The sequence below is a fragment of the Lissotriton helveticus genome, chromosome 1_1, assembly GCF_964261635.1.
Source record: "Lissotriton helveticus chromosome 1_1, aLisHel1.1, whole genome shotgun sequence".
NCBI lineage: Eukaryota > Metazoa > Chordata > Amphibia > Caudata > Salamandridae > Lissotriton > Lissotriton helveticus.
In genome coordinates, this window is record NC_136057.1 from 478,199,194 (window position 1) to 478,225,497 (window position 26,304).

At 42.3% G+C, this 26,304-nt stretch overlaps 1 protein-coding gene across 3 annotated transcripts in view; it reads right to left on the reverse strand.

Annotated features, from left to right (window-relative positions):
- Positions 1–26,304, reverse strand: part of PTPRR (protein tyrosine phosphatase receptor type R) — a 962,385-nt gene that overhangs the window by 61,170 nt on the left and 874,911 nt on the right. For all 3 annotated transcript variants that reach the window (XM_078673920.1, XM_078673919.1, XM_078673921.1), the window contains one exon: positions 8,540–8,653. In XM_078673920.1, coding sequence (XP_078530046.1) covers positions 8,540–8,653 — 114 coding nt within the window. The remainder of the gene's footprint in view (positions 1–8,539; positions 8,654–26,304) is intronic.

Sequence of the window (26,304 nt, forward strand, 5' to 3'; positions counted from 1 at the left end):
AGCTTGGCTCCTAGATGGTCTGAGCCACGGCAGATTTTGTTGGCCACCCGGACGGCGGTTAAAGTAGATGGCCGAAAACATTGGATACATGTTTCGCATCTGAAACGGCTACCACTTCCACTCCCTGGTGAGCGGTCACGTCCAGGGGAAATTCTAACACAGGAAACTGAAAGAGCTGATGCATTTGTGCCCCTTTCTGATGCCTGCGAGATTGAGCAGAGGCTACAGGAAGGATCGGCGAGATCAGATGACTTGGTCTCCACTGAAGTTGCAAGTGAGCGTGCAGTAGTGTTGAATTCTGTTTCAAGTACCCCAGACGACCAAACGTCACCAGTACGGAAAGCCCCGGGTGTGCTCTTTTCTGACCCTGAAGTGTTGGGTCGTGAGCGATACAATCTTCGGCCCAGAAGGCCGACACACGGCGCCTCAGACCACATTGTCAGGAGATAGGGAAGGACTTCATTGCATAAGATAGGGTTTGCTAGACTACCGGTCTGAGCGCTGAGCGAGACACTGGACTGAACTCGTTGAGAGCTGGAACTTTTCAATCATTGTGCTCTGTTCAGAAAGAAGATTCTGTTCAAATGGATATGGCTTCTACCTTGGAATAGGGATACGAGTCTGCCTGTGAGACTCTGACGGACGCAGGAACGAAGAAACCCTCTGGCAGGTCGGACTGCTAGGCCTATTTCTGGACTTTTAGCTAGCAATGTACCCTTTTGGTCGTGTAATCCTAGAAGAAGAGTTTCCTATTGCGCCTAGACGCATACCTTTTTACGAGCCAATGTTTTCCACATGGACCACGAAGGTCAAAATAGCTTTTGTTGTAACTATAACTGTTATAGTAGCTGTGTTCATGAGTCTGTTTGTATACCTAGAACATAAATACCCATTACAAAAGTTTTTGCCCACAACTGCCGCACCTCCCGAACATTTCCTGTTTACCCTAGCGCCCCACAAAGAAAGACATCGCCAAAAATATGCTAAAAATGTATTCATAGAAATGTTGCATCAGACGCACAATGTTACTAACGCCACGGATTGTTGGGTTTGTGGACTCCTGCCTACTGTGGTGCGCAATCATGATCTATTTCTCTCCCGCCCTCTGTCTTATCTAGGTAGTTGTGAAGCATGGTACAAACTGTTTCTGGCGATATACCGGCATGGGAGTGAGCATTTCAGAGATCTAGATGTCAATGAGCACAATATTATTCTTGATTATGTTCGAACGCACTATGCTTATAATAGAACAGGACATGGGGATAAGGTGATAATTGACCCACAAGGGTGTATACAGCTGTATTTAGCGGTAATGAACAAAACTTGGTTACAAGATGAACTGTATGATTTTAAAGACTTTAATGCCACTCAATACTTTCAGATTTTCATCGAACGAAATGTTACCAGAGATCGCACTGTCCCCATCCCTATTTTGAATGTTTCTGCAGGATTTTGTGTGCAAGGGATAGGTAAGGTGCAAATGGGGAATAGCATCTGCAATTATACCTATCGACTGCGAAAACGTATTAGCCCTCCTTTGATTACTCCTCACAATGTGTACTTCGTGTGCGGGGAACATGCATACACTTGGCTACCACGAAACTGGGGAGGACGCTGTTATCTGTCTTTTCTGTTTCCCCCTGTTTATGTGGCTCCCTCCAACTATCATAAAACGCATCAGTTATACCCGATGCGGTCGTATCATGGGAACCCAGCCGCTCCAATCACAAGCACACCGATAGCAAGCTTCACCGAGGTGACCTCGAGCCATTCCCGTAGTACACTCTTACATAGAGCACGTAGACAGCTCGATATGACTGAAGTTGATCAGACGGATACTTCCTTGCAGCAATTTACGGATTTCAGCAAGGGTCTAGTACCCTTTTGGGGGCCTATTTTCAATAGTAGGGAAATTAGGAGACTGTCTAGAATAGTGGAGAATGTCATTAATATCACTACTGATATTTTAACTAACCTAACGGTGGAAATTCAGGCTACTCGCCTCGTAGCGCTTCAAAATCGAATGGTTCTAGACGTTATCTTAGCTGATCGGGGTGGGGCATGCCGCGTCATCGGCAGTTCTTGTTGTGTATATATTCCTGACTCCGCCCCCTCCGTCCATCTAGCCATTCAGAAACTGCATCGCATTGCTTCCGAAATGCATGTTGACAATGGGTCTTGGTCATTGTCAGGTTGGTTTTGGGGACTTCTGGCCACATGGGGATGGAAGGTAATGTTAATTTTAGGAGGAGCTGCTGCCATCATTTTCACGTGCTGTGTCTTGATGCACTGTGGTCCAGCCTGCTGTTCTTACTGTGCTTCCCGTATCACCACTCTGTGTGTTCCATCCCCTATCGCTGTTAAAGCCCAAATGCTGCAGAAAGAGGTACATGGTATGATGATCATCGATGAAGAAATATTTGAGGAGTAGACGTCTGTTATCATTTAGCGCCACCACGCTAAAAGGAGGGTTTGAGGTACCAGAATCGATTCCTGATCACGTAGTATTGATAATCGATATGTTAGGATTAGCATGGTGTCACTAAACTCACACTGTAGACATGCATAATTAGTATTTACGGTATCTTCTTTCACTTAGCTTCATGCCACATTACGCTATATGAATACCATATTATGGCCCTCTTTAATATCGTACATGCACAGGCCTTATTCTCCCTTAGCTCTAAAAGCCCTGCTCCTGGGAAAGAAACCAACTGTTGCAGAAACTGCTGTTTCAGCTCGGTAGGCTCGGCAAGGTCGTAGTTAGCCAAGGAAGGGCCGATAAGCACATTCCGGGAGGGGTGCAGGGTGGTTTGTCTCTGAGAAGACAGAAGGGAGTCACCCGTCTGACCTTGCTGCCTGAGCGAAATCAGGAGCTCTTTGTGTGCCTTATATGGGCTTTCCTATTACTGTACTAGCTTGTACCAATTTGTATTTTTCCATGTTAGGCCATGCCGGTGCCAACGCAATTGTATATATGTGATGTGCTGACAATGTGCCAGCAGTCTTCTTGGCGGACCTTTTGGGTCAGGTCGCAAGGAGCTCCTCTGGCAGAGTTTGTGTTTGTCTAATAAACGCTTGAACCTTCTACACTGCCGACCGACTGCTTATTTGTAATGATAAGGGACCTGGTAATGTAATGATTATTGTTGGGAGGGGATCATATATTTTTCGGTACTTCACTACGTTAAAAAAGTGTCAGACAAATCACTTTTGTTGAAGTGGGTCTTTTAGGCATGGGTGGGAAGGAGGACCTAGCATGGGTTCTTTGATGCTACATAGTCAGAGATTGCAGAATGTTTGCCAAAGCTACTGATGTGTCGGGGGCACTTTAGTAAAAATGCAATGCACCCCACCTCCTGCAGGGTTCACTTCTCATCCCTTGTGACCTCCACAACCTACCTGTGGTTGCAGTATCCGCATGTCACCCTCCCCCCTATATGTATTTCATGTCTGCTTTAAATCCACCTCTGAAGTGCTCAGCCTTACTGTTGTTGGTTTACGTTAAAAAAAATTTCCTTTTTGTTGAGTACTCTTTGGCAAATGTATGCTGTACTGTATCCTTTTCCTGCCTGAAACTAAATAAAAAGATTTAAAAGGAAATCCTAAAAGTCTAAACCAATGGCCTACAAGAGGGATCAACATCTGAGTGTAAAATGTGTAGTTTAAGCTTCCTATCCTAGTTTCATTATTATTCATTATATGCTTTCTCAAGTGCTTTGTTTACTTTAAGTGTGTTCTAAGCAATGCTGTTTTTTTCATTGGGCAAGAAAATCTGCATATCTGAAGTGAAATCATTAAGTCCATCTAAATGCCTGCAGTACACATTACTAAAGTGTAACTCATAAAAAAACACAAGAAACTGTTATGCAAAATGGCAGGCCTGCCCAAGTGAAGGGTTTCTGTAAAACTAAAAAGCAATGTACCTTACACACAGGTAGCTGTCTCGCTGTGTATCTGCAACATTGCTTTGATTTCTTGTTCCCAACCACCTGTCTGTCACAAAGACTGTGAGAGGAAACTGCATCTACAGACCCATCCTGACTATGGCGAGTATTCAGATGCTGTAAAACCAGTTCCTCTAAGGTAGATGGCAAACATTTCCAGGACCCAGCGGTTTCGCCCAAATCTAAATGAGACTAGTGATACATAAAAAATGGGTGTTACGGAGCACCTGTCATGTATGGTGGATGTTACAATATCCCACACTCTAAACGAGGAATTTCAATACCGGATTCCAGGTAATTGTGAGCAATGTCTTCATGGTTCAGCTCTCTCTTCCCGGTTATACTAATCATTTTGCAATCAGGCAAGAATACATGCTGATGGCTTTTCCAAGTTTTGAAACAGTAGTTTCTACATGTTGTTTGGCACTTTAGCGGAGTAGTTGTGTTTTAGAATTCCAGACCAGATTTCACCCCCTGCTATAGGGCTCAAATCTTGCCCTAGTAGTACCGGTAGCCAACATAATTGTAGGGTTCATCATCTACCAATGTAAGGGGTGACTTTAATCTAAGGTAAAGTATTGTATTAGAATGGTTTGTTTCAAGCCTGTAAACGTTACTTAATTGATATCTGTAGGGGGTTTGTTATTACAACAGATGTATTTTGTCCCCTTGTCCTGTGCACTGCGGAATGCCATACTTATTTGCTATTTGTATCCACACAATTCTGTTATGAGAATTGCAAATAAATCATTGACCCAGAATTTGAAAACCTATACATTTATCTCCGCTTAAGAAATTAAAAGCACAAAGTTCAGTGACCCATTCTGTCATAGTGCTAGGTTTACATCAGAAAGCCCAACCTTTGGGGGAAATATTAGAACAGTATCCTCATGTACACCTTAAAAGTTAATTGTGATTGGCATGGATAATTGCCTGTGTATATGTATATATATATATATATATATATATATATATATATATATATATATATATATATATATATATATATATATATATATATATATATATATATATTAATTCTTTGTGGGCATGCTGTTATAAACTCACTTTGTCAGTGTGACTAACTGAGAAAAAAATATGGTTCACTACAATAGAAACACATGATGGCTGAGATAAAAACACAATACAGCTAATGAGTCATATACAATCAGAGAGTAATCATAAAAAATGTTGGGCTTCACACTAGACAGCTGTAATTTTTCACTGTCTTGTTAAGACAATGGCTTCAGAGAATAGGGTTTTATTGATTGATGATGCATTGAAGCCTTCATATATGGTGGCTGTAACAGAGTAGATGATGCTAGTGAGGTTGTTTTGTGTTGGTGGTAAGAATCTAAGGGCCTGATTTATAATTTGTCTGAGGACCTGTACTCTGATAGGACAATGGAGTACCTTTCTCAGTCACCCTGACTGAGGTGCTGCCTGTCAAATTATGAAATGTCTGCTCGTCCAGAGGGCATTTCGAACATTGACCGGAACTGCAGTAGAGGTGATTGCTGGCAACGCATTGTAAGTTCGATGAGCGGCTCTGTACGTGGGATTTTCTTTTTGAAGGTAAAAAAAACCGAATGCCCCCTTTGCCACGGAAGTTTCCTCCCATTGTGAAAGGGGCATTGGGCAATTGTCAGTGACCCTTACTGCCATGTTTCTCCTGTTGGGGATAGCTACTCTATTGGGCCATCGGAGGAGGTTGACCACAGTAGAAGCAAATTTAAATTAGGCAGGTTGACAATAGTCTTGGAGATGAGGAAACTGCCTCACCATGGAGAACCCTCTCTATCTAGATATAAATGAAGTCCTGGTTATGCCCTGGTATGTTATACATTTCTAATAACACTTATAATTTTTCTCAAATGCCTTCTAAGTAATAACATTCCTTTGAACTGGTTGGACTGTAATGGTGCTGATAATCAGTAAAAGCCAGTCAATGTATAAACAGATGTATTAGGGCTTTTCTAAATTTCTGGTGATTGACTTTGTATCAAAGATAGCTGGACACTGCTTCTTTTTGATATCCCAGAATCAGTGATAAATGCAGCAATAACACCAAAATCTGTGGTGTGTCTTAAATTGCACATTCTACTGTTTCTACCCAGTTCCTCAATTTCTTTGTACTTCAATTATTCAACAGAAATCACTCTTTAATAAGACAATATAAAATGCAGGATATAGAGGTAACATCAAACACATATAAATTATTGGGAAACAAGTGGAGATTACAAAGGAGTAATTATTAGACTTCCGTTCTAAGCATCACTGAATTTAATTTAATCAACCAGTTCTAGAGCAGAGATCTCAGGAGATCCACCAAGGTGCACCTTTTCAAAACTGTGATTGATACATGTGACGTATGCGTACAGGGGTATTAGAAATTACTATCGGAAGAGAAATCTTCTATACATTAAAAGTAAAGAGGAGGTGCTGCGATTATAGCAAAAGTAAAGAAATAGAAAAAACATATATTTCTTTACTTTTGTTATAATCGCGGCACCCGCGCTTTACTTTTAATGTTAAAAGTAAAGCGCGGGTGCCGCGATTATAGCAAAATTAAAGAAATAGAAAAAAACATCTATTTCTTTACTTTTGCTATAATCGCGGCACCCGCACTTCACTTTAAAAGTAAAGAAATAGATTTTTTTTTGCTATAATGGTGGCACCCGTGCTTCACTTTTAATGTTAAAAGTAAAGCGCGGGTGCGGGCACAGGGGTGAGGAGTGCCTGTTGGCAGCGTCTCTAACAAATGGTGTTTATCTCAGACAGCTTTTACACCAGTGAGAGGTTTGGGTCCAAGACGGCACGGCACCACCTGCTCAGCAAAATAGGATTTTCCCTGAATGCCTTTAGCCTGCGAGACGCTACGGGAAGACTAACCCTGTGATGTCATTGGGTTATCAAGTGTAAGATGTAATTTCCGCCACCCCTTATTCTGGTAAATCTACTTCTAATGTTTGTGATGAGCAGTCCCAGTGTCCTCGTGAGGGGTAGCTCTGCTGTCCATGGCATATGCCTGCATTAGCCCTGTGTCTTACATGTTATGCACTACGTGCTTGACCTGTTGTCACAACTGATAGATGGTACCAGAGAGCCACATAAAACAACAATTGCAGTGACAAAGTCTTTTTATACTTAAGCTGCATGATTTCCTTTGTTAAATGCCACGCAGCGAAAAACTGCAGAAATTTTTCAGAGCCCAGGTGTTCCCTCTCTCAAGTACACAAGACGGTGCAAACAGCGCTGAAATGTCATGGGATAACATCTGGCCAGAGGCAAACCAATTTTACCCAGCAAAGCCCACATATAATTAAATGATGATATTGCAACATGTCATCACCAATTACAGCAGCGGAGAGTGGCAGGGTAATGAGATTTCAGCTCAAAAAGTGGCCGCTGACAACATCAGCTGCCGAAGATAGCACACAGAGAGAAACAGACATTTTATTTCCTGGTACCCAGGATTGTCCATTTACAATGTGTGCCCCGCAGGCCTAATATGCCTGAGATAACAAACCACTACTGAAAGCCAGCTCTGGAACCGGGCCTGGTGACCAGCTCGGAAATCCAAAACACCAGTGGTATGTTACCTTATGATGGTCCCTTATAAGGCATATAATACATTCAGAGGCCACCTGAAAGCCCGTAGCGGAGAGAACAAGGCAGGAGGAATAAGGGAATGAAGAAGATTCCTTATAAATATGGAGTAGATACCACAACAGGCAAGCAGCATAATGGATCACCAAACTTGAGCATCTGATCGGCTAGACAGGAGGGTGAGAGAGGCAAGGTGGGGCAAAATAAACATTTCTATTGGCAGTGGGGGTGGGGATTCTTTGCTATAGGCAAAATACTATTTGGCCTGTTGAAGCACAAATACGAAAAGGTCATTCTTTGGCTTTTCACTACAATTTGGATTCACCACAAGATGGTGCCCCAGGACTAGTGCCCTATCTTGCCATGGAGGTCAAATGTGGCCTACACGAAGGTGCCAATCAGCTCTGCTGCCGTAGAGGGGGAATTACCTTATAATCAAATGGAACCAACTACCTGATAAAATGACATGTTTACAACTACAGCTCAAGAACTAACAAGCATTGGCATAGCCAATAGGTCTCGCCTTTGGGACCGTATAAGTATTTAGTTAGGCAGCACAATATCTTTACTGCAACAACATTGACTGTTGCATGGCTAAACACTTATACGGTCCCAAAGGCGAGACCTATTGGCTATGCCAATGCTTGTTGACAGAGGAGATTCAGCCTCATTTAAAGTGCCACTCTAAATTCGTTATTAAGGTGCACAGGCGACCTGTTTTAAAGATGTCTAGTAAACACCCGTAAATGTCTTTGGAATGTAAAATATCTGCATTAATAAACCATTTCACTGATGACCCGGAAGTTCAACCATAATGTTCTATCTATCCTGACTGACCAAAATACGACTAAGGGTTCCAATCTCTTAAAGATATCAAACGTGAATTTATTTAGGAATATATGTGTAATGACATGACGAGATCAAATGAGTTTTATACGTAAGTGTTCAAACCCTATTCGATTTACAGTTTAAACTAAACCCACCTGTCTACTCGTAGCTGGCAAACAATGTTTAGTGCATCTACGACTCCCTCCTCCCTTAACTGACGGCAGCCAATCGAAGTAGCGATGAAACAGCCAGTTCTTCCGATCCCAGCACTGAAAAAAAAGATGCAACATATGAGCAAGAACTGCCTAGCAGGATAGAGGGTTTTAACATCGTATCTAGCAAAAGAAGTTTTGGAAAATACCTTCTAGAAACAATTATGTATGGTGGAAAATTATGTTCGAAAGACATGCATACACAAATTGTGTTTTCTGAAATGATAGAATTCCTAAAGACCAGTTCAGTATTGGCATATTTATCTTGCGAGGGTGGAATTAAAATCCTAATTCAAAGGATCAGGATTGGCACAACTTTACTAATCGAAGTAGCATTTGTGAATGTGAACTTTCTGCAACATAGTGGAACTTCTAAATAAAAAAATGTAGGGTTAAAGGCAGGTTCTGGATGTTCCAGCATGACCCTGCCTGCAAACGTAAATAAACACCATTATGTATGTTTTATGCCCATTCATATACTCCCAACAAGTAATTCCTATCATAGAAAAACTTATAAATGTACTTCTGTTGAAGCAAAAGTATGTGCATTTGCAATGTGGGAACACCCTGATAATAAAGGTGTTCAAGGAGAAGGGTTTCCTATGTGTATATTTAAAGCTTACATTCATTCACCGGTGGGTATCTTAGCACTGAACAACGAGTGTAAGTTGCTACCCAACTCAAAGGTTTTACAGACCTCTGGAGAGGGAAAGCCAAGTAGAACCAAAGGGGCCCACACCTGCGACTATGGGGTCAAACACGGCCCGACAGTGGATGCATAATTCACTGACTCCCTTGGGATTAAAAGGCAACTCAAAAGCCAGAGGTCTGGAGAAGCCGGGAGGTTTTGGAGAACAGAAGGGTTTGTGCAAAAATGAAGCAAATTGCATTAAAAAAAAAATTCTCTGGTTAAATTAGTATTCAAACTGATCTGGGTACTGGCACGTCTCCTTTGCTTCATTTCTTACTCATTTTCTCCACTCTTCTATTTGTGAGTTTATTCTGCTCTAAAATAGATGACTTCCTTTTGGGAGGGAGATCTATCTATCTATCTATCTATCTATCTATCTATCTATCTATCTATCTATCTATCTATCTATCTATCTATCTATCTATCTATCTATCTATCTATCTATCCATCTATCGTTAGCATCTAGTTTCCTTTGGAAAATCGTTTTTTGTTTTGCTAATAACTTTAGCACCATTTGATGGATGTTCATGACATTTTCAAAACTAGTTTGCCACACACTTCAGCTACTGTTGTTAAAGTTTTGGGGTGATTCATTAAGTTGTGGTCAAGAAAAAGGGGGTTCCCAAAATACATATTCTCCATGCAGTTCCCCATAAGGATTTTAGACACGACTGCAACCCAAAACGTTGAACAGAATGACACCAATTTGGCACAAAGCTAGCTCTTAGTCCAGAAAGAGCTCTTTTTGTAATTTGTTGTACATCCTTTCAGTAGTTTTGGAGTTAAAAAAGAAATTTGTATACCTAGGGGTGCGTATCATCTGCGAATTCGATAGATCTCATGGTGAGATCTGTTTGGCTGCCAACACTTTAACCAGGAAGTGTTGGCAGTTATCTTAGGATTGATTAAGGGCTGAGTCAGAGTGCCCCCAAAAAAGCTAAACCCCGCAAAAGGGGCAGGATATGAATAACCTGACCCCCTAGGCCTGGTGGTGGGGTCCCAAATGGGCCCTCCCAGTGGCCAAAATTACTTTAAAAAAAACAAAAACGTTTTTTTCCACAAATTTGCATAGGATCTGTGAGTAAAATAAAAAAAAGAAGCAAGCTTGTGCTTGTGTTCTTTATGCCCCCAGGTGAGCAGACTAGGGGGGAGGGTGGGTTCATAATTATAGCCGGGAGAGTAAGGGTGTGTGTAGCCCTCCTCCCAGGCCAATTTTGGCCCAAGAGACCTCCACCCCCAACTCGGGCCTGGCCCTTAACTAATACGAGATGGGGGTGCCTCCCTCCCGGGCTGAATTTGGCCGCACGAACCACCACCCACGGGCATGGCCATTCACACATAGGGAAAGGGGGGGCGTTCAACATGGCCCCCTCCTGTAGGCACTAATGGCCCTGGGCACCCCGTCCCCCAGGGCAGGACTCCTGCTAGTTCCTGGGGTGCCAACCCTCACCCCTCACCAGGAAATAGAGGTTTGACTGCCCACACTAGTACAGGCAGTGAAACCTCTGTTTGATTTCGCTTGGCAGGAGCAATATAAAGCTCTTGCCAAGCGAGAACAAACAGTAAGTCCGCTCCCAGTGGAAGAGTGCCTGAAAAACTGCTCCAGCCCGCTATGAGCAGACTTTTCATCAGTTCGGGCAGTGAATCAGATTCAAGAATTGCTCTCTTCCACAGAGAGCAGCTTATTAGCTGCTCCCTGTGTGCGGAAGCCGGCTGGAGCCACACGGGCTTCCTCCACTGCCTCCAGTAAAAAGGTAGATGGTGCCACCATTTAGAAGAGGGGTCCCTGGGATGGGGTCCTCGGGGCTAATGTAGGCCTGCAGGTTAAGTGACCCCCTCCACTCTACATATAGGCCAGGATCTGGGGGATGAGGTACCCTGGGCAATATTGTCCCACGGAGGGGGCTGCATGCCCTGCTCCATCTTAAGAAAAAGGTCGGCCTCTGGGAGATTGGGAGACCATTTCGTACAGGGAGGGGGATCAGCATGCCACCCTCCCCTTTTAAATAAAAGTGGGTGGGATTCAGTACAGAAACCATTTACTGGGAGATCCCTGGGGGATGTGGTCCCCTGGGCCAAATGTGGCCTGGGGTAGGAAGCCATGCAACCCCTCCCATAAAAAAAAAGATTGCAAGCCACAGGGAATTGGATCCCTGCAGTGTAATCGGCTAGGGGAGGTGGCCTGCATGCCCCCACCTGGGTTGACTGCCTTTGGGGGTTTGGCCACAGAGCCTGGCTGCAGGCGGAGGATGGATTAATCTAAGGTAATTAAATATTACTTTACGTTACAAAAAACACAGAAATTCACACAAAAATCCAAAGATTACGTTATAGTTCGGAAATAACATTTAAAAAACCTTACAAATGTAATAAAAAATCAATGGTTACAAGGCAAATTGAAACGAGGCAAGAAAGATTGCATCTATCTTTAGTAGAGTAGTTTGTATCTAAATGCACAAGGTGCTAAGGACCAGAGAATCAAAACCCCTAAGTTTCCCGAGATACACAAAATCTCCTAATTCCAAAACAACACAGTGGTCCAGCACACTTAACTTAGATTTGTAAATTGATTGACAAAGGTTTTACAAAAGTGATCCTTAGTATAGTTTAAACATTCATTCACAGATAAAATATCAAAATAAAATGGCAATTCAGCAGGGTTGTTCTTTAAATCCTTTAATGAAGACTTCGTTTTTGAGACAAGGTAAAAACCATAGCCAACGCGTTTCGTCCTCACGGACTTCCACAGGGATACAAAGAACATACATATATACAAAATTACTTTCAATGAATTATTACATATACATTTTACGAACATTATAAAAATAAACAATACATTTTATTCTAAAACCCTGTTCTTTTAGAAATTCATATGGCATTGCATTTTCTTGTTAACACCGTTAACAGGTTATAGGGACATTATAGTAGGGTTCACATTTTACACACAATAGCCATACAAATTCAGCAGTTATACTTAGTTATCTCGGGTAACTATAACTATAACTCGTGCCCAAATATAAAGTAACTATATCTCGCACCCTCGCCATGCACTGCTAATTCCTCACATAATACATCACTCATGACATTTTCTATTACATCATTGATATCACTACAACATTTTCAGCAAAATTATTCATGAGAAAGTTGTGTTATAGTCACATTAGGACATAAGTTAAAGTTACTTGAGATAACTCTGAATGCTGAATTTTATAGTTTTGTGCTTGCAAAATGTGAACCTAACCATAACATCCCTGTAATGTTTAGTTTTTTTATAGAGAATTCCTAAGGTGTTCTAAATGTAATTTCCTAACTATGTCGTCCCAGGTACCTTTGGTTTTTTTCAGTGAAAAAAAAATGTATATATATATATATATGTCACTGTGGATTCTAAATGTTATTTGTTTTTTATCCAGTCTTTTAGCAACACTAATTTGCGTAATGTTTACAAACTAGTGGGAGAACATACTCTATATGTGTTATACTGAGTAGTATGTCTTCTCTTTTCATGCTCACGTGGTGATAGAAAAAAATGTATGTGAAAAAAACATTGGAACAGCTACTATTTAAATGTTGACCATTCCACTTACTGACTATCTGTGACCAAGGGCGGATGCCCGAAACGCGTCAGATCTGGTAAGTCGTCTAAATTAAATACCTGTGCCTGAAAAAAACGTTGGATTAGCGTGGTTTCTCTGTCGTCATGGTGGCGGTTCTGGGAGACTGCAGCTGCTGCATATATATATATATATATGTGATCAAGCCTCCCTGGAGGCGAAACGCGTCATGGCGGCAGCGCTGGCTTCACGTAATTAAACCACCTTTTGCACCAGCACTTCTGGGTCGACTCTTTGTTGCTGGACACTGTTGGCGAACTGCTTCTTTTTTTGCCAAAGCGACAATATTCGGAATATATATATATATATATATATATATATATATATATATATATATATATATATATATATATATATATATATATATTCCAGCAGCCCCTCCACACGAGAGAGGAATTGAGTCGCAACCTCTGTCCGGTTTAAAAATGTATTTATTTTTCTTTTCAAAAGCGGCATTTTCTTGTTTGGCTCTAATGCATTTCGCTCACCACTGTGAGCTTCGTCAGAGAGGAGGCGCCGCAGGTTCAGGTTGTAACAGCTCACCCACACGACCATCAGTATACCGGTGCTTCCGTTTTTTAACCCCTTGTTGGGTACCGCATTTCAGCTATTGTCCAAATAATGAATTTTGCCTGATTAATTCTGATGGAAAATATATTTGACTTGGTAAATAATATATGAATGTATTTTACATGCCATTCTTTTAATACCGAATCAAAAGTACTATGTGCCCGACTGAGTATGTCTTTTATGTCTAGTCACTATTATGCACAGGTGAATTCAGTTCAATCACTCACTAGCACTTTAAAAGGTGTATCTTACGATTTAAACGCTGTCATGTGATCAAGGCTCCGCTGAGCCGAAACGTCTGTGACTCTTTCTGCTTAATAAATTGTGAAGAACCTCGAGGTCCGTGTCCGGTGTTTACTTGCCAGCAGAGGGAACTGCGGGTGCTCGTAAGGAACGGAGTTCAGGAAATATAGCCAGTGGGATTCGTCCTGGCTTTACACGGGACCCTTCTCAATAATTGGTCGACGCCAATACACGAATCTTTCCCCTGGACGGCGTTCAGGAGAATACATACTCCGGAAGGAGAAAGGCGTTTGACCCCCAGCAACCGGAATTTGATCCAGATTACAGAGCGGAGGATTTTTCGGCACCTTCGGCTGCAAGCAACTCGGGCTCGAGTTGCAACTGTGACTGCAGTGAGCGGATCCGAAGATACAGGCGCCGAGATCAAGTAAGCTCGACTGTGATAACGAACTTGCTGGGAGAGGAGAGAGGTTAAAGACCGGTGAAACAGTTTAGACAACCGTCGACTTAAACACGGACTTCTAGACGTTACCGGTGCATTTTCTAAATATTGCAGAAAGATGTCGGGTGACAGCGTAAGGGAACGGGAGACGTTAGCGGCAACGACGTTCTCCGATGACACCCCTATCCCAGATAGTATACATGGGAGGGGCAACACTGAGGCTAGTGGCAGCAGTACTACCAAAATCAAAGAATTATTCAAGAAATTGGAAAAAAAGTCATTTCAAGAGCAAGCCAAGTGGTGGGAGTCTAAGTCACTGCAGCGTTACATAGAAGTGAATCGTATCCCAAGGGGATTGAGAATACTAACAGCCCCTACCTATGACATTCCAAACCCTGACCTGATGAAAGAATGGGCAGAGATTAATTTAGAGGCATCGCGTCGTCAAGTACAGGTACTCATTAAGTATGCAGATATAGACAGAACCATTCTCCTTACGGAGATAGCGGATCTACAGGAGGAAATAGATGGCCTGGGGGAAGATGAAGAAAAAAACAGACTCTCCAAAATAATGCAGGAACGATTAAAGAAGGAGGAGGCAAAAATTGTGGCAAGAAAATCATACAAATTTCAAAGAGACAGAAATGACTATGAACTCGGCCAAATTTTTACTTTTGCGCGCAAGTTCGAAACGTTGCGCAAGGGAGGTCCAAAACAACAACCAAAAGCAAAAAATGCCCAGAGCCATACTAGTTCCTCAACAATGGGAGCCGATAGAATGAGTGACTCTTCAAGTGCCGCAATCAGCTCTGATCCTGATTCAGACTTAGAAGCAGACCGCCGCAGACAAGCACAGGCGGCGGGACAACCGAAACTTACACCAGGCCAGGAAATGATTTTTTTAGGCCAGGACAGACGGAACACCCTGAGGTCCCACACAAGGGGCAATCAAGAAAACACAGGGCAAATTACAGACGCCGCCAGAGGGCGAGGATGGCAAAAAAGAGGATCCCAGAAGAAGAGAGGAGGTGGAACCGGGCGAGGCAATGCCCATCAACAGCAATGAATGAAACCACCAACCGCACTGTTGTGAACCTAACAGATTTGTCACTCACAGGAATAGAGGAGAATATACTTAAACTTGGCCTTTCATATGCATCCCCATGTGACTTTGACTATGCCAGCACACGTTGCAATGTTTATAAAGCGGTAAGGAAACTCAAGTTACGCAAGTTTTATGCGATGAAAAATAAAGAAGGAACAATATCTGATATTAATCCAACAGTTGAATTAGCGGAGTCCGATGTATCGCAAGGAACTCGGATATTGAGAGAACTGTGGGAAACTGAAGGAGCAGGATATGGAGAAAACCCAGGTAAAAAGGAAATCAATAAGGGGATTGATGAGAGTGGAAACAGAACATCAACCACTACCCAATTTAAAGGACCGTCCACATTTGACCCTATCCTTCTAAGAGACAATATAGATATTTTTCACGAAAATGTTGTAACTGAGTTGAAGAAATTGCAAAGCCAAATTGGAGGTAAAAAACGCAGATACTCTGCCCAACAGCAACAATATAAGGCTTTGATTGAAAAGTTGAACAAAGAAAAGAATCTGGTAATCAGGAATAGTGACAAAGGGGGAAACGTTGTCCTCATGACAAAACTTAATTATGACAAAGAAGCATATAGCCAACTCAATGATCATCTTTGCTATGAGAAAATCAATAATCGAGAGTTATTGACTATTAGAGACCAATATCATCGTAAACTTTGCAAATGGCAGTCAGCCAAACTCATTACTGACACTGAATTCAAATATCTAAAGATTGATCACCCTGTGACCCCTATTTTGTATTTTGTTCCTAAAATACATAAGGACACCATCAACCCCCCAGGAAGGCCAATAATATCTGCACGGGGGGGCCTACTGGAACATACCTCGATGTATATAGACTATTTCTTACAAGGTTATGTTCAACAATTGGGGTCATATATACGTGATACAGGGGACTTTCTAGTGAAGATTAAAGAAGTACAAATTCAGGAGGGTGATTGGCTGATAGCACTTGATGTTACAGCGCTCTATACGAGCATTTCACATAGCGATGGGTTGGAGGCAATACGTTATTACCTGTCTAGAAGGGAACCAGGTAATGAAAAACACACCAAAATGCTGCTATATATGTTGAATTTCTGTCTGAGTAACAATGTCTTCTTGTTTAACCAACAATTGTACCGTCAGAAGCAGGGAGTAGCAATGGGGGCCAGCTTCTCTCCGAGCTACGCATGTTTACACATGGGGGCTTGGGAGGAGCTGGTCCTCGGCTATGGATACCAACATATTATCAGGAACAATCTAGTGGCGTGGTTCCGCTTCATAGATGACTTATTTGTCATATGGAGAGGCAGCTATGGAGAAGCCCAGAAATTTTTGGAGGCAATAAATGATAATCCCCTGAATCTCAGATTCACAGCGACTCTGAGCCAAGAAAAAGTCACATTTCTAGATACCGAATTGTACATCAAGGGCAGTCATTTGGAATCAAGGGTATTCAGAAAAAAGACGGCTGGCAATAGCATTCTCCATGCTGCGAGTGCCCACCCCAAACATTTGATCTCCAGTATCCCTTATGGGGAGATGCTGCGTTTAAGACGCATTTGCAGCAACCCCGTAGATCTGGAGCAGGCGCAGAATGAAAGCAGAAGTAGGTTTTTGGAGAGAGGCTACTCTAGCAGAGTGGTCGATCAAGCCATCCAGAAATCCATGAATATGAGTAGAGGGGAGCTCCTGATTAGAAAAGTAGATAGGGAGCCAGACAAGGGACAGGACAAAGCCATACCTGAAAAGGTTGAACCTGAATGTTTTAGGCTAATAACGGGGTTCACTAGACAACATCAACAGATTAGAAGAATAGTGAATAAACACTGGCCTATAGTGCTTAAAGACAATGTGATTGGCAGTACACTGCCTAAACAAGTATCATTAACCTTTAGCAGGGCCCCCTCCTTAAGGGATCACATTGTGAAAACTAATCCGGACCCTTTTATTAGAACAGAGTGGTGGCAAAAAAACAAAGGTTTCTACAATTGTAAGGTTTGCAAAGCCTGTACCCATGGTATCAACAAGAAAACTTACAAGGATGGATTTGCTGGGAGAAATCATGAGATAACCCAAGTCTTAACATGCAAGACAGAATTCGCCATTTACGTCCTATGCTGCCCATGTGGACTACAATACGTGGGCAGTACGAGGAATGCTGTCCACAAACGTATATTGCAACATTTGCGGGCAATAACAAATGAGGACAGTACATACCCAGTGGCGCGTCATTTTAGAGACCACCATCAAAGCAATAATAAGGGTCTTAAATATTGGGTTATCGACTCTGTCATCAATAACAAACGTGGTGGAGACAGGGAAACTAGGCTCAGAAAGCTTGAAACAAAATACATTCTTCTGCTCAATTCTAAGGTGCCTTTTGGGTTAAATGTGACAGAGGACCTCCACACTTGTTTGCTCTAAAATCAGATTAAAATAATTTTTGTGGTATGCTCTCCCCCATGTGGGCAATGTCCAGAGCGGTCACCCGGCTGGGTGGCTGTTGTGACAGACCCCGTGGGGGCTGCAAGCGTATACCAATAAGTATTATAGGAACTGCTGCTATAAGAAAAATATTATCCAGTTATTTTAAACAAGTTTTTTTCACTGTGCACAATTTTAACCATGTTAGGAACCATTACGATGAAATATACCAGAGGGAACCTAACAATGGATTTGTTATTGTTTATATTATTTAGGGTTGGATTTATTTTGGGTACTTATGACCTTGTTAGTTTTTACTCACTCCTTTGCACTTTAACTTTTAGACATACTAATAGTGGCACACAAATAAGGTAGAGAATTTCGTATTATACGTATATTACTTTATTCTGGGATGTGAATTAGGAATCCATCACACATATTGTGGCTTAATAATATCTTTGACTATATTTGAGACAGTAGACGGGGAAGAACCTTCATGAAGTCCCTACCACTCTCTGTATCGGATGAAATCTGATTAGAAGCTTTAAATATTCCCTAATCGGGCCTATGAAATGTAAATAATTGTATATTTGCACAGTTCTGTAAAAATTGCATATTTGCACATCTTTGCAAGATTTGCACATTTATTAGGATGATGCACTTCAGCATGAATTTGCACATTTGAATGTAGGCACTTAGCACTTTATAGCGTTTTTTGCACTTAGTAGGTCCAGATTTTATGTTGCGGATATATATAATCAAGTGGTAGGCATTTGACAAATGTGTCTGAAAAGAAGGCTCTCTTAATTTGTTTACCCGTTTTTTCTACTGATGGTATTTTACATTAATTGTCCAAATAATGAATTTTGCCTGATTAATTCTGATGGAAAATATATTTGACTTGGTAAATAATATATGAATGTATTTTACATGCCATTCTTTTAATACCGAATCAAAAGTACTATGTGCCCGACTGAGTATGTCTTTTATGTCTAGTCACTATTATGCACAGGTGAATTCAGTTCAATCACTCACTAGCACTTTAAAAGGTGTATCTTACGATTTAAACGCTGTCATGTGATCAAGGCTCCGCTGAGCCGAAACGTCTGTGACTCTTTCTGCTTAATAAATTGTGAAGAACCTCGAGGTCCGTGTCCGGTGTTTACTTGCCAGCAGAGGGAACTGCGGGTGCTCGTAAGGAACGGAGTTCAGGAAATATAGCCAGTGGGATTCGTCCTGGCTTTACACGGGACCCTTCTCAATAATTGGTCGACGCCAATACACGAATCTTTCCCCTGGACGGCGTTCAGGAGAATACATACTCCGGAAGGAGAAAGGCGTTTGACCCCCAGCAACCGGAATTTGATCCAGATTACAGAGCGGAGGATTTTTCGGCACCTTCGGCTGCAAGCAACTCGGGCTCGAGTTGCAACTGTGACTGCAGTGAGCGGATCCGAAGATACAGGCGCCGAGATCAAGTAAGCTCGACTGTGATAACGAACTTGCTGGGAGAGGAGAGAGGTTAAAGACCGGTGAAACAGTTTAGACAACCGTCGACTTAAACACGGACTTCTAGACGTTACCGGTGCATTTTCTAAATATTGCAGAAAGATGTCGGGTGACAGCGTAAGGGAATGGGAGACGTTAGCGGCAACGACGTTCTCCGATGACACCCCTATCCCAGATAGTATACATGGGAGGGGCAACACTGAGGCTAGTGGCAGCAGTACTACCAAAATCAAAGAATTATTCAAGAAATTGGAAAAAAAGTCATTTCAAGAGCAAGCCAAGTGGTGGGAGTCTAAGTCACTGCAGCGTTACATAGAAGTGAATCGTATCCCAAGGGGATTGAGAATACTAACAGCCCCTACCTATGACATTCCAAACCCTGACCTGATGAAAGAATGGGCAGAGATTAATTTAGAGGCATCGCGTCGTCAAGTACAGGTACTCATTAAGTATGCAGATATAGACAGAACCATTCTCCTTACGGAGATAGCGGATCTACAGGAGGAAATAGATGGCCTGGGGGAAGATGAAGAAAAAAACAGACTCTCCAAAATAATGCAGGAACGATTAAAGAAGGAGGAGGCAAAAATTGTGGCAAGAAAATCATACAAATTTCAAAGAGACAGAAATGACTATGAACTCGGCCAAATTTTTACTTTTGCGCGCAAGTTCGAAACGTTGCGCAAGGGAGGTCCAAAACAACAACCAAAAGCAAAAAATGCCCAGAGCCATACTAGTTCCTCAACAATGGGAGCCGATAGAATGAGTGACTCTTCAAGTGCCGCAATCAGCTCTGATCCTGATTCAGACTTAGAAGCAGACCGCCGCAGACAAGCACAGGCGGCGGGACAACCGAAACTTACACCAGGCCAGGAAATGATTTTTTTAGGCCAGGACAGACGGAACACCCTGAGGTCCCACACAAGGGGCAATCAAGAAAACACAGGGCAAATTACAGACGCCGCCAGAGGGCGAGGATGGCAAAAAAGAGGATCCCAGAAGAAGAGAGGAGGTGGAACCGGGCGAGGCAATGCCCATCAACAGCAATGAATGAAACCACCAACCGCACTGTTGTGAACCTAACAGATTTGTCACGCACAGGAATAGAGGAGAATATACTTAAACTTGGCCTTTCATATGCATCCCCATGTGACTTTGACTATGCCAGCACACGTTGCAATGTTTATAAAGCGGTAAGGAAACTCAAGTTACGCAAGTTTTATGCGATGAAAAATAAAGAAGGAACAATATCTGATATTAATCCAACAGTTGAATTAGCGGAGTCCGATGTATCGCAAGGAACTCGGATATTGAGAGAACTGTGGGAAACTGAAGGAGCAGGATATGGAGAAAACCCAGGTAAAAAGGAAATCAATAAGGGGATTGATGAGAGTGGAAACAGAACATCAACCACTACCCAATTTAAAGGACCGTCCACATTTGACCCTATCCTTCTAAGAGACAATATAGATATTTTTCACGAAAATGTTGTAACTGAGTTGAAGAAATTGCAAAGCCAAATTGGAGGTAAAAAACGCAGATACTCTGCCCAACAGCAACAATATAAGGCTTTGATTGAAAAGTTGAACAAAGAAAAGAATCTGGTAATCAGGAATAGTGACAAAGGGGGAAACGTTGTCCTCATGACAAAACTTAATTATGACAAAGAAGCATATAGCCAACTCAATGATCATCTTTGCTATGAGAAAATCAATAATCGAGAGTTATTGACTATTAGAGACCAATATCATCGTAAACTTTGCAAATGGCAGTCAGCCAAACTCATTACTGACACTGAATTCAAATATCTAAAGATTGATCACCCTGTGACCCCTATTTTGTATTTTGTTCCTAAAATACATAAGGACACCATCAACCCCCCAGGAAGGCCAATAATATCTGCACGGGGGGGCCTACTGGAACATACCTCGATGTATATAGACTATTTCTTACAAGGTTATGTTCAACAATTGGGGTCATATATACGTGATACAGGGGACTTTCTAGTGAAGATTAAAGAAGTACAAATTCAGGAGGGTGATTGGCTGATAGCACTTGATGTTACAGCGCTCTATACGAGCATTTCACATAGCGATGGGTTGGAGGCAATACGTTATTACCTGTCTAGAAGGGAACCAGGTAATGAAAAACACACCAAAATGCTGCTAGATATGTTGAATTTCTGTCTGAGTAACAATGTCTTCTTGTTTAACCAACAATTGTACCGTCAGAAGCAGGGAGTAGCAATGGGGGCCAGCTTCTCTCCGAGCTACGCATGTTTACACATGGGGGCTTGGGAGGAGCTGGTCCTCGGCTATGGATACCAACATATTATCAGGAACAATCTAGTGGCGTGGTTCCGCTTCATAGATGACTTATTTGTCATATGGAGAGGCAGCTATGGAGAAGCCCAGAAATTTTTGGAGGCAATAAATGATAATCCCCTGAATCTCAGATTCACAGCGACTCTGAGCCAAGAAAAAGTCACATTTCTAGATACCGAATTGTACATCAAGGGCAGTCATTTGGAATCAAGGGTATTCAGAAAAAAGACGGCTGGCAATAGCATTCTCCATGCTGCGAGTGCCCACCCCAAACATTTGATCTCCAGTATCCCTTATGGGGAGATGCTGCGTTTAAGACGCATTTGCAGCAACCCCGTAGATCTGGAGCAGGCGCAGAATGAAAGCAGAAGTAGGTTTTTGGAGAGAGGCTACTCTAGCAGAGTGGTCGATCAAGCCATCCAGAAATCCATGAATATGAGTAGAGGGGAGCTCCTGATTAGAAAAGTAGATAGGGAGCCAGACAAGGGACAGGACAAAGCCATACCTGAAAAGGTTGAACCTGAATGTTTTAGGCTAATAACGGGGTTCACTAGACAACATCAACAGATTAGAAGAATAGTGAATAAACACTGGCCTATAGTGCTTAAAGACAATGTGATTGGCAGTACACTGCCTAAACAAGTATCATTAACCTTTAGCAGGGCCCCCTCCTTAAGGGATCACATTGTGAAAACTAATCCGGACCCTTTTATTAGAACAGAGTGGTGGCAAAAAAACAAAGGTTTCTACAATTGTAAGGTTTGCAAAGCCTGTACCCATGGTATCAACAAGAAAACTTACAAGGATGGATTTGCTGGGAGAAATCATGAGATAACCCAAGTCTTAACATGCAAGACAGAATTCGCCATTTACGTCCTATGCTGCCCATGTGGACTACAATACGTGGGCAGTACGAGGAATGCTGTCCACAAACGTATATTGCAACATTTGCGGGCAATAACAAATGAGGACAGTACATACCCAGTGGCGCGTCATTTTAGAGACCACCATCAAAGCAATAATAAGGGTCTTAAATATTGGGTTATCGACTCTGTCATCAATAACAAACGTGGTGGAGACAGGGAAACTAGGCTCAGAAAGCTTGAAACAAAATACATTCTTCTGCTCAATTCTAAGGTGCCTTTTGGGTTAAATGTGACAGAGGACCTCCACACTTGTTTGCTCTAAAATCAGATTAAAATAATTTTTGTGGTATGCTCTCCCCCATGTGGGCAATGTCCAGAGCGGTCACCCGGCTGGGTGGCTGTTGTGACAGACCCCGTGGGGGCTGCAAGCGTATACCAATAAGTATTATAGGAACTGCTGCTATAAGAAAAATATTATCCAGTTATTTTAAACAAGTTTTTTTCACTGTGCACAATTTTAACCATGTTAGGAACCATTACGATGAAATATACCAGAGGGAACCTAACAATGGATTTGTTATTGTTTATATTATTTAGGGTTGGATTTATTTTGGGTACTTATGACCTTGTTAGTTTTTACTCACTCCTTTGCACTTTAACTTTTAGACATACTAATAGTGGCACACAAATAAGGTAGAGAATTTCGTATTATACGTATATTACTTTATTCTGGGATGTGAATTAGGAATCCATCACACATATTGTGGCTTAATAATATCTTTGACTATATTTGAGACAGTAGACGGGGAAGAACCTTCATGAAGTCCCTACCACTCTCTGTATCGGATGAAATCTGATTAGAAGCTTTAAATATTCCCTAATCGGGCCTATGAAATGTAAATAATTGTATATTTGCACAGTTCTGTAAAAATTGCATATTTGCACATCTTTGCAAGATTTGCACATTTATTAGGATGATGCACTTCAGCATGAATTTGCACATTTGAATGTAGGCACTTAGCACTTTATAGCGTTTTTTGCACTTAGTAGGTCCAGATTTTATGTTGCGGATATATATAATCAAGTGGTAGGCATTTGACAAATGTGTCTGAAAAGAAGGCTCTCTTAATTTGTTTACCCGTTTTTTCTACTGATGGTATTTTACATTAATTGTCCAAATAATGAATTTTGCCTGATTAATTCTGATGGAAAATATATTTGACTTGGTAAATAATATATGAATGTATTTTACATGCCATTCTTTTAATACCGAATCAAAAGTACTATGTGCCCGACTGAGTATGTCTTTTATGTCTAGTCACTATTATGCACAGGTGAATTCAGTTCAATCACTCACTAGCACTTTAAAAGGTGTATCTTACGATTTAAACGCTGTCATGTGATCAAGGCTCCGCTGAGCCGAAACGTCTGTGACTCTTTCTGCTTAATAAATTGTGAAGAACCTCGAGGTCCGTGTCCGGTGTTTACTTGCCAGCAGAGGGAACTGCGGGTGCTCGTAAGGAACGGAGTTCAGGATATATATATATATATATATATATATATATATATATATATATATATATTCCAGCAGCCCCTCCACACGAGAGAGGAATTGAGTCGCAACCTCTGTCCGGTTTAAAAATGTATTTATTTTTCTTTTCAAAAGCGGCATTTTCTTGTTTGGCTCTAATGCATTTCGCTCACCACTGTGAGCTTCGTCAGAGAGGAGGCGCCGCAGGTTCAGGTTGTAACAGCTCACCCACACGACCATCAGTATACCGGTGTTTCCGTTTTTTAACCCCTTGTTGGGTACCGCATTTCAGCTGTTCTTTAAAGTGCTGCATGTTGGGTCATGTAGTTCGCTGTAGCCTTCCATGCGTGCTACATTGGGATTTGCGCCTCTTGTGCCGGCCGGAAAAACCCTGAGAATGTCCTTTTAAAACATCTTCTGGGACCCTAACCATAGTCCAGTCTATGGGAGCACCTCACACCCTTCGTGTTTTGCACGTTCAACAAAAGGGTCCAGGTTCGGGTGTGAATGGCGCTCTTTAGCGGGCGGTGCGTTTCTCTTGGGCCGGACCTTGGCCACATAAATATTCCAGCAGCCCATCCACACGAGAGAGGAATTGAGTCGCAACCTCTGTCCGGTTTAAAAATGTATTTATTTTTCTTTTCAAAAGCAGCATTTTCTTGTTTGGCTCTAATGCATTTCGCTCACCACTGTGAGCTTCGTCAGAGAGGAGGCGCCGCAGGTTCAGGTTGTAACAGCTCACCCACACGACCATCAGTATACCGGTGCTTCAGTTTTTTAACCCCTTGTTGGGTACCGCATTTCAGCTGTTCTTTAAAGTGCTGCATGTTGGGTCATGTAGTTCGCTGTAGCCTTCCATGCGTGCTACATTGGGATTTGCGCCTCTTGTGCCGGCCGGAAAAACCCTGAGAATGTCCTTTTAAAACATCTTCTGGGACCCTAACCATAGTCCAGTCTATGGGAGCACCTCACACCCTTCGTGTTTTGCACGTTCAACAAAAGGGTCCAGGTTCGGGTGTGAATGGCGCTCTTTAGCGGGCGGTGCGTTTCTCTTGGGCCGGACCTTGGCCACATAAATATTCCAGCAGCCCCTCCACACGAGAGAGGAATTGAGTCGCAACCTCTGTCCGGTTAAAAAATGTATTTATTTTTCTTTTCAAAAGCGGCATTTTCTTGTTTGGCTCTAATGCATTTCGCTCACCACTGTGAGCTTCGTCAGGGAGGAGGCGCCGCAGGTTCAGGTTGTAACAGCTCACCCACACGACCATCAGTATACCGGTGCTTCCGTTTTTTAACCCCTTGTTGGGTACCGCATTTCAGCTGTTCTTTAAAGTGCTGCATGTTGGGTCATGTAGTTCGCTGTAGCCTTCCATGCGTGCTACATTGGGATTTGCGCCTCTTGTGCCGGCCGGAAAAACCCTGAGAATGTCCTTTTAAAACATCTTCTGGGACCCTAACCATAGTCCAGTCTATGGGAGCACCTCACACCCTTCGTGTTTTGCACGTTCAACAAAAGGGTCCAGGTTCGGGTGTGAATGGCGCTCTTTAGCGGGCGGTGCGTTTCTCTTGGGCCGGACCTTGGCCACATAAATATTCCAGCAGCCCCTCCACACGAGAGAGGAATTGAGTCGCAACCTCTGTCCGGTTTAAAAATGTATTAATTTTTCTTTTCAAAAGCGCCATTTTCTTGTTTGGCTCTAATGCATTTCGCTCACCACTGTGAGCTTCGTCAGAGAGGAGGCGCCGCAGGTTCAGGTTGTAACAGCTCACCCACACGATATACATATACATACACACATATACAAGAAAAATGGAGAACAAACTTGTGACATCCCCGAAGCACTGGCGGAAAGATGACCATGAAATTGCTCTGTCGTTATAGTTACTCTTGTACAGATTACCTGTTGCATTTCTATTGAAAACTTGTATTCACTTTAGCATTATCTATCTATACTCCTAATCCACACTATTTCTAATGATTGGCTTATGAATTGGTATCTTCCACAATGTCTAGTTGCTATGTCTGCCGGGCCTAAGGCACTCACATATTATCTGGTAACCATTCCCTTTCCCTAGGTAACAAGCATTTCTTCTTGTTCATGTTTTTGATTTGCAGAAATTTTAAAACCGTACTGTGGCTTAGAGAGTGGACGTCAGGAAATTGATACAGGGATCCCATATCTTTCACATTGATTTCACTTGCATTCTAGAGTGGCTGGAAGCTTTTCAATGCCCAGAAGCTCCACAGCCTACGTAGCCAGGCATCATAATCTGGGTCCACCCCAGACCCCCTTAGAGCAGTGCTCATTTGCTTAATGGCACAGAGAGCTAGTGGTAATGCCCTGCCCTTCCATGACCGCATGAGATAAGTTTGCTTGCTGCGGGAGCTG